Raw genomic sequence first — 10,129 nt, forward strand, 5'->3', positions numbered from 1 at the left:
GCATAATACATATAAATAATATATAACAATACAGAAAAGGGTTCAATAAAACAGGCAACAAATTAAAAACGTTAAATAGCAAATAATATCCTCAATGAATGTTCCTCCCATCCCATGTAGTTTGCAGTGTGTATGTTTCTCCCAGTATGCATGTTCTAACAATGCTCATGTGGTCATATTATGTACAGTTGACTATGATGTGGAGTTTGGACCTAAAAATCTAGTTACATTGTAATAATGTCTTTTTGTTGCCTTCTTTTTCAGCATCTTCTTATAAATAAGCTGGAAGACATTGATAGCTTCCTAGAAGAGAATCTGAACTCTGAAAATCGCTGTACAGTTGCTACTGGAAAAGTCAACACCAGTGAAGCAAGTGTCTCTGTCTTACAGGATGAAGATATTGAGAAAAACTTTTAACACTCTATGTATAAATAAATAAATAAATAACAGAAGTATCCTACAGAAAGTTTACATGTTAAAGGATGCTTGGAGAAGAAATATGGATAACTGGAACATTCTCAGATACATTTTGGTTTTTGCATATCATAATTTACTTTCATCTACATTACTGCCTTGCAAAATCCTTGAACTTCACTGCAGTCCACTGATGTGTATGGCTGTAGTGGAGGAGGGGAATAATCAAAATGATGCCTGTGCTCTTGTAAACAGGCTCTTGTGGAATTACAAACATGTTGAAATTGAGGCTTTTTAAAAGTAGTAACTGTTTTGTTGGAAAAAATGGACCTTGGCTACATCCACACTGGAGAAATAGCCTGGTTTGGCACCGCTTTAACTGCCCTAGCTCAAGGCTATGGAATTCTGGGAGTTTCCGCTCTGGGACCCAGAACAAACTCTAACTCCCAGAATTCCATAGCCTTGAGCCAGAAAGAATTAAAGCAGTGCCAAACCGGGTTATTTCTCCAGTGTGGATGCAGTCCTTATTTATTATAATGTGTTAAACTTGTAGCAATATAAAAACTAAGTTTTTCATTTTGAGTTAACTGTTTTTAGAGATTGCCTTGTCTAATAAAGGAAAATAATTCAGAGACATAGCCATGTTAGTCTGGAATATCAGTAAGCAAAGGGATTTTGCAGCACCTTTGAGATTAACTGCAAAAAAACAACAACAATAAAAGCATGTGCTTTTATAGACTTGATCTACTTCCTCAGATGCAAGTTGTTGCATCAGGAGAGGGACACTTGCCCACCAACCATAGAGATCTAATTCGCATTTTAAACCAACAATCTGTGGAGGGTTAGCTGCAGTATTATTTTATAATTGCAAGGTAAACTGTGTCACCATGAACATTTAGGGTAAGACATCATAACTAAGAACTCAAATTTCCCCACTATGCTGAGTAACAGATTCACTGTGATTTTGGCATGCCAGAGGAAATAATTTCAACTGAGATGCCAATTCATTTTCTCGCCATTGTCTCATGTTCCAATAGAGGTGCATGCTTTTGTTTTTGCTTTACTTTTGCTTGCTCACTTGCTTTTTAGTACAGACTATTTTTATAGTTCAGTCAGTCACTTAAAAAATCAGTTTTTAAAAAATTGTTTTAGAAACAGTGGAAGCTCTTTTGTAAGCTGCTTTTCACAAGTCAGCTCACTGATGTATTTAGCTCACTATCATCCACATCGACCGCCTAGAGTTCTTAAGAGTTTCAAACAGATAATATTGGCTCCTTGCAAATCAGGTTTTTTAAAAAAGTTTGGATCCAACTTTAGGATCCTGCTTTCTCTAGAACACATTCCCTGTTCCTTCCCTTGTTCATTATAACAATATTTTTTTAAATTGTGGTTATGTCTGAAACACCTCTAACTATGTTTGATTATAAATGGGCTTTCCAACTGAACCAGAGTCTAAAACCTTGGGTTTAAAATAAGTTTGCAAAACCTGAGGAAGATGAAAGCTTGTGTGAACATGAGTGCAGATATCAACGTTTAATCAGACTGACAAGAAGGGAAAAGAAATAATTTGTGTGGGAGAAGGTAGGGAGGACAAACAACCAATGACCATTCACATTTTTTAAAGCCATGTGTTCAGGAAGCCAGTACCGTGGCTTCAGCAGACTGAAATGGCACATTTTGCAGCATTACTAACCTTGAATTGGAACTACTGCTGAAATCTACAATTTCTTCTAATTTCCTAAAGTTTTCTCCACTTCTCAATCTCTAGAATGTTATTCTTTTATCTCAGCACCATATTAGCTATTTATAGAACTGATTTTAAATACAATATCTAATGCTGTTGCACAATCATCAACCATCTCTGGAAAAATATCATCATCTCAATGATACCAAATACAAATTGTAATTGCTGTTTATTTCACCTGCTTACTTCCACAGTTCTTGAAGACATTCATCTGTTTTAAATAGCTTTTATAGGCTTACAGTCTATTAAAACCACACAGCTTGCATGATGGAGTGCTTTTTTCAAAAGGATTTCGAGGTCAAGCAGCAAAGAAAGGCATCTTTCCCTTTTTTAACAACTCTGCTTCCTACAGCAAAAACGTAAGAGGGAATTATGCTTGATGCTTAATTTGAGGAAAATATTTCACCTCAGTCTCCTTTTTAAAGTCTACTGAGGTATACTGAAGTCTACTGAAATGTGAAGGACAACTATATTTGTTTTCTATCATGCATAAATAGTTTTGGGGCATACGTACGTACATATGTATTTCATCATGCTATTCAGAGGAGCATAGAAGGGATGGGTACAAAATTTTCAAGTATGCTGCTTGAGCTTTGTAAACATCTCACAAAGAAGAGGGCAGGTAATAGTGCCTATGTTTTTGTATTTCTCAGTTTCTTAACTGAATTTGTTTGACTATTGGTAGCCTATCTTTTGCCTGAAAAGGTATTACAAGGCAACGGAACAGGAAAATTAAATGCAACCATTGCAGATTTAATCCCAGTCAGTTATGTATAACAGCATTAAAACTACTTGGAAAAAATCCAGTACAGCACCACCCAAAGATCAGTCCTCTTCACAGGGCCACAGTGTCTACTTTTGCTTGGCATTGGAACTTCAAAGGGTTGTAGGCATTCCCCCAAAGGGAATGTTAAAGTCAAGTGTGTGAATCTTTTGACTGTCCCGAAGTGGTGGACTATAATTCCTGTAACTATTTACCAAGTCCAAAAAGATGGCAGTTGTGATTTACAAATGGACAATGGCATTCAGACTCCTTTACACCAGTGGTGTCATTAGGGTTGCCATCACCTGCTGCATAACTCATGGTGCCACTCTCCACATTGACCTCCTAGGCCACACCATAGAGAATCCTTCATAATGTTTTTTTAACTAATGTTACTCATGTATGATAATTCCCATATATCAATCTAATGCCAATAGTTGTAACATAAACATTTTGCAAAATTAAAATTATATGGTTAGATTATAATATTATACACGCAAGCTAAATGTATTTACATGTACATAGTTGCATGTGGTTAAAATGAAAATTTGGTAAGAAGCAATGTAATTCTTCACTAATTTCCTTCTCAAAAGAAGCAACAAGCAATGTTATCAGTTTTCTTCCCAGTGTGCAGTGGGAATAGATTGAAGAGTATTCGTCATTCAGGGCATATGCACAAAATGCAGAAATATTCATTGAAAATTCTGTTGCTGGGACATTTTGTGCAAAATTCACACATGGGTGTGTGAGGTGGGGTGAATGTGTTTCCTGTGTACAAAATCCTATTTTCTGTGCAAAGCCAACGTGTGTGAATTTAACACAGAGTAAGACCAAAACTAAAGATTTTTGCTAGTCCAAGATTGTCCTACTCAGGGTTTCCCACTTAAGATACACATATTTTTTCAAATATTTTCAAATATTCTTTCCAAGTCTATCTGTGAAAATTGCATGTTGGATACAATAGCATAATAGTTACTGAAATTAGCAGTTGTTCAAAATGAAAAGGAAAATAGTTGGTCTAACCTTAGTCACTGAATGTGCTCTTTTTGCACGGATCAACTCAGCCTTCAAGCTTGCAGCTTTAAGCAGAGCTGAATAAAGTGTGGCCCACAAGGTTTTTCTGAATCACAACATACACAGTCTCAAAACCACATTTTCAAAACTTGAAGTACTTCAGTTATGGGGCTGGGGATTGGCAGTACTTGTAGTCCTTGGAGTGGAACCCATCACAGTTGCTCAGTCCTGATCTAAATGTTAAATTTTATTCAACAAATTTATTGTGAGCATCTGAGAAGAAAGTAGCCACTTTCCTTCCCCAGTCAGGAAAGCAAACATGCTTTAAAAACAGATCTTGCCCCATTGACCAGTGTGGACCCCAACAGATTCCCACCCACCCTCTATCATCTCTTCAAAGAAAAGGGGTTCCTTGGCCAGGGCTTAGACTTTCAAGAATCAAAGTCTACCAATTGATAAAAACATAGGTCCTAATGATTTTGTTGTCTGTAAAACGTCCAAATATTGAAGTCAAAGGCTTTTACAGCTGGCATCCATAGTTTTTTATGGGCTTTCTGGGCTACGTGGCCACGTTCTGGAAGAATTTATTTCTGACGTTTTGCCTGCATCTGTGGCTGGCATCTTCAGAGGATGGTGGCATGGAAGTATGTAGAGTGTGTATGTATATATATATATATATACACATACATACATGTGGGATCCTTGGAGGAAGTGATTTGCATGTTAACCACTTCATCTCAACCAAGTGTCCCACAGGTGTAAATACTCCACACAACTCCATGCCACCAGCCACAGATGCAGGCAAAACGTCAGGAATAAATTCTTCCAGAATGTGGTCACAGCCTGGAAAACACACAAAAATATCTATGTTTCAATACGTTACTTGCCATCAAATTAGTTTCAATTACCCCCACCCCCACCCCAAAAAATGAGAGACCTCCAAGAGACTTTGTGTGGCACCAAAAGAAGTAGTAAGCATTTTGGGATAAGAGATTTCACATACAGCCATTACTGAGACAGTCCTTTACACTTCTTTTCAAAAGTCTCACTTCTAAATGAAACCAGGTTCAAAAATTGCCACAGCTATTCAAAACAACTAAGCAACATCCACACACACACACACACAAAAAAACAGTTGATATTGCTGTACAATACGGTGCCATAACTAACATCCAGAGGCATCTTTCTGTTTTGTACAGGCTGAGAGAAGACTGCCACCCACTGATAAAACCTTTCTGCATTTAAACTCTGCCCGGAAGGTAATCTTGCTAGGAAGCTATATATACATAGCCTATTTCTGCAGTGATCTGTAAAGAGGTTTATGATAGCTCTTTCTTTATATGGCAAGGTAGCGTTTGAACGGTGCTTGCAAGCAAAACCATTACCACTGGACAAATCAATCATTTGGATGAAAATATACTGGGGAAAAAAGGATATTTGGAATGTTGATCATCATGGGTGCCGGCGGGTCAGCAGATGACATTAATGCTATGGAGATCCACCACTGGTATACAAAGTTTATGAGGGAATGTCCATCTGGACAGCTTTGTCTACATGAATTTAAATCAGTGTTGGGTCTACAGGGGCTCAGTCCAGAAGCCAATAAATATGTTGAGCAAGTCTTTGAAACATTTGACATGAATAAGGTAAGGAGTCATTTTCTTCTATATTTGCTGTATCCACGTTAGCACGGTAATTTCAAGTCAACTTTAAACATTACCGTAATACATCTTAATATATTTTCAATGTACTTCAGCTATTACCATGTTGTGGAATGCAGTACTTGAAAGGAATTGACAAAATGCCAATTTATAAGCATTTTTTCCTGAAGTCCTTAGTTGATAACTGAATTTCTATGGCTTAGTCTTCTATGGCTTTCTAATCAGATCACTTCTACTTTGTTCATTAATCCCTATGATGTTGTTTCATTTGAATGACTAAAGATTTAGAGTGCAAAATACATGTAGTTCTGTCAGTTTTTTCTGGAACTTTTTTTTAACCATGGTAATAAATTAAACTGTCAGTATTGGTTACTTATTAATGTGTTCTGTAGCAATTAGGATATGAATGTGTGTGTCTTCATGTCACCTGTCAATTTATGGTAATCTTGTGAATTTCATAGGGTTTTCTTGGGGAAGGAATACTCCAAAGAACTTTGTAGGATAGGCAAGTGTTACTCTAATAGAGGAATGGAGGCAAAAAGATAGCAGTGTGTCCAAGGTGACACAAAGAATTCCTGGCCTAAGTGAGACTGATATCCATATCTATAGAGCCACTATAGAAGAGGCAGTGCTGTATAATGGTTACTTCAGGTCTAAGACTTGGAAATCCCACTTTTAAATTGACATTCACTGAATGATGTTGGATTCGGTCAGGAGAGAGAGAAGTTATGTTTGTGATGCTGTGATTGGGACAGAAATTTTTAAAAATATAATGATAATATTTATTTATTTCCCATCTTTCTTCATGGATCAAGGGTGGGAAACAACAACAATCAACAGACAAACAACATCAGTTAAAACACATCAGTTAAAAGAACAAATAAGATATACACATATTAAAACAATCCACATTTAACATTCACAATTTAAAAATCATCTGGATAAGCCTGCTGGAAGAGACTGCTTTATAATGCTCTTATAAACTCAGACAGCATATTCAGCTGTCAAATCTCTTCCAGCAGATCATTCCACAAATTAGGGGAGACTGAAAGAAAAAGTCCTCTGGCAGACTTGTAGGCCACTGTTCCCTTTTGTGTGCTTCTAAATATGAACATCTGGAAAGCAATGCCATAATCACAAAAAGTCAACATGGGTTTCAGACAAAGAAGTCATACCAGACAAACCCAATCTCTTTTTTTGATAAAATTACCAGTTTGTTAGATGAAGGGAATGCTGTGGATATAGTATATCTTGATTTCAGTAAGGCTTTTGACAGGGTTCCCCATGATATTCTTGCAAACAAGCTTGTAAAATGTGGGCTAGACAAAATAACTGTTACATGGATTTGTTATTGGTTGACCGGCCGGACCCAAGGGGTGCTCAACAATGGCTCCTTTTCATCCTGGAGAGAAGTGACCAGTGGGGTCCTGGGCCGAGTGCTATTCAACATCTTTATCAATGACTTGGAGGACAAAATTGGGGGCATACTTATCAAATTTGCAGATGACACCAAATTAGGAGGAATAGCTAATACTCCAGAGGACAGGATCAAGATTCAAAATGACCTGAACAGACTAGAAAACTGGGCCAAAGCTAACAAAATGAAATTCAACCCAGAGAAATGTAAGGTACTGCACTGAGGGCGGAAAAATGAAATGCACAGATATAGTATGGGGGACACCTGGCTGAACAAGACTAGATGTGAAAGGGATCTAGGAGTCCAAGTAGACCATAAGTTGAACATGAGTCAACAGTGCGATGCGGCAGCTAACAAGGCCAATGCAATTTTAGGCTGCATCAGTAGAAGTATAGTGTCTATATCAAGTGAAGTAATAGTGCCACTGTATTCTGCTTTGGTCAGGCCCCACCTAGAATACTGTGTCCAGTTCTGGGCACCACAATTAAAAAAGAACATTGAGAAACTGGAGCGTGTCCAAATGAGAGCGACTAAAATGGTGAAGGGTCTGGAAGCCATGCCCTACGAGGAACGACTCAGGGAGCTGGTGATGTTTAGCCTGGAGAAGAGAAGGTTAAGAGGTGATATGATATCCCTGTTTAAACATTTGAAGGGATGTCATATTGAGGAGGGAGTAAGCTTGTTTTCTGCTATTCTAGAGAGTAGAACGCGGAACAATGGATGCAAACTAAAGGAAAAGAGATTCCACCTCAACATTAGAAAGGAACTTCCTGACCAAGGGCTGTTCGACAGTGGAACAAACTCCCTCAGAATGTAGTGGAGTCTCCTCCCTTAGAGGTCTTCAAACAGAGGCTGGATGGCCATAACTGTCATTTTCCGGCCTGCGAGGGAGTTGACCAGGCAGGCCCAGCTCCACCAGGGCTAGCCTGAAGAAGAAGAGCCCTCCCTCAAGTCCATATCCCTTGGTCCAGGCCTCGGAGGGAGAGAAGCATGCTGGACCTGATCCCCTCCCCCCCTCACCATTCCCTTCTCCCTTTGTGTTGTGTCTTTTTCGATCAGGGGTCGACAGCCTCCGGCCCGCGGGCTGGATGTGACCCGCGGAGGCCTTTCGGCCGGCCCCTGCCCACTCCTGCCACCGCCGCCGCCAATTGTGGCTTTTCGCCGCTCCGGGCACCTCCATTTTATTTCTCAAACTGGCGGTGAAGTCTCCTCATATTTTTTCCGTGGTTGCGCAAGACTTCGCCGCCATTTTGAGAAACAAAATGGCGGCGGCCTAGAGGCGAAGTCTCAGCCTCTAGGAGGCCCGTTGCGGTCGCCGGGCCCCTGCTACAGGGCTCCGACGGCGGCAGCAGGCCTCTGGGAGGCCTGATGTCATCGCTGGGGCCTTCCAACAGGGCTCTGGCAGCGGCAGCGAGCCTCTAGGACCTTTTTGCCGGCCTCTGGCGGGCCCTGGGGCCCTATAAGGGGCCGACAAAGAGGAGGAGGCCTCCAGCGCTGGCGGCCCCCGGCAGCTTTTTTCCCGGCCTCTGACAGTTCCTGGGGCCCCATCAGGGGCTGGGAAAGAGGAGGAGGCCTCCAGCGCTGGTGGCCCCCGCTGGCTTTTTTGCCGGCCTCAGAGGCAGCAAAAAAGCTGGTGGAGGCTGCCAGCGCTGGAGGCCTCCTCCTCTTTGCTGGCCCCTTCATGGCTGTGTTCCTTCATGGAGGGATGAGCCCAGAAGGTGATGCATAGGAATTCCTGCTCAATTCCTTGACCCTTGATCTATCCTTCCGGGTTTTGTTCGTGCTCCCATGCTGTTCAACATTTACATGAAATTACTGGTTGTCCAAAGGATTGGGGTTCAGTGCTCTCAGTGTTTATGACTGCCAAGTGCCAACATATTTCTGTTCTCTGACTGACTCCAAAGAACCTGTTTCCATTCTAAATCAGTTTCTTACCTTGGTAACAGATTGGATGAGAGCAAACAATTTGAAGCTTTATCTAGACAAAGCAGGTGTACTCCTTATCAATCAAAAGACAAACCAGGGAATAGGGATTCAGCCTGTGCTGGTTGAAGTTACACTCTCCCTGAAGATGCAGAGTCACAGTTTGGGGGTACTCCTGGATTCAGTCTTGAGCCTGGAGGACCAGGTTTCTTTGGTAGCCAAGAGTGTTTTTGCACATTTAAGGCTCCAGTGCTAACTGCAGCCATTCATAAAGATGCCTGATAAGGTCATGATATACAATTCTTAGTTACATTCCATTTGGATTACTGTAACTTTTTGTGTATGTGGCTGCCCTTGAAGAGTGTTCAGAAACATCCTCTGGTAGAGTATTAATTGGGGAGAAATACAAAGACCATGTAGCTCCCCTATTACAACAGCTCCACTGGCTGCCAGTTGTTTCCAGACACAATTTAAAATGCTGTTTTTGACCTATTTGCTCTAGGTCCAGGTTGTCTAACATACCATATCTGCTTGTATGAGCTTATATAAAATGGCAAAATGAAGCTTTGCTTTTTAGAAACATAGAATCGGAGAGTTGGAAGAGACTGCAAGGGCCATCCAGTCCAACCTCCTGCCATGCAGGAAATCCCAATCAAAGCATCCCTGACAGATGGCCATCCAGCCTCTCTGCTTGAAGACCTCCAAAGAAGGAGACTCCACCATTCTCTGAGGGAGTGTGTTCCACTGTCTAACAGTTCTTCCTGTCTATAAGTCCCTTCTAATGAGGTGGAATCTTTTTTCCTGTAGCTTGCATTCATTGTTCTGTGTTCTAGTCTCTGGAGCAGCAGAAAACAAGCTTACTTCAGCCTCAATGTGATACCCCTTTAAATACTTAAACAGGGCTATCATATAAACCCTTAACCGTCTCTTCTTCTGGCTAAACATACCCAGCTCCCTAAGTCTTTACTCACAAGGCATGGTTTCCAAACCCTTCCCCAGTTTGGTCACCCTCCTCTGGACATGCTCCAATTTGTCAACATCCTTTTTCAATTGTGGTGCCCAGAACTGTACACAGTGAAGATTGTCCCACTTGTCTGCATCGCTGGTAAATCACCCTCCAAAAGTTGCTAAAAGGGAAAAACCAGCCTCTCTGTCTGAATGCTGGGAGCGCTCATTAATTGTCATGGAAATAG

At 40.7% G+C, this 10,129-nt stretch overlaps 1 protein-coding gene across 1 annotated transcript in view; it reads left to right on the forward strand.

The window, feature by feature from the left end:
* LOC121917261 (MORC family CW-type zinc finger protein 1-like) overlaps positions 1–1,523 on the forward strand; it is an 81,034-nt gene extending 79,511 nt beyond the window's left edge. The window contains exon 27 of the mRNA XM_042443044.1: positions 265–1,523. Coding sequence (XP_042298978.1) covers positions 265–417 — 153 coding nt within the window. The 3' untranslated portion in view covers positions 418–1,523. The remainder of the gene's footprint in view (positions 1–264) is intronic.
* Positions 1,524–10,129: the final 8,606 nt, after the last annotated feature.

The sequence above is a fragment of the Sceloporus undulatus genome, unplaced genomic scaffold (genome assembly GCF_019175285.1).
Source record: "Sceloporus undulatus isolate JIND9_A2432 ecotype Alabama unplaced genomic scaffold, SceUnd_v1.1 scaffold_13, whole genome shotgun sequence".
NCBI classification, from domain to species: domain Eukaryota; kingdom Metazoa; phylum Chordata; class Lepidosauria; order Squamata; family Phrynosomatidae; genus Sceloporus; species Sceloporus undulatus.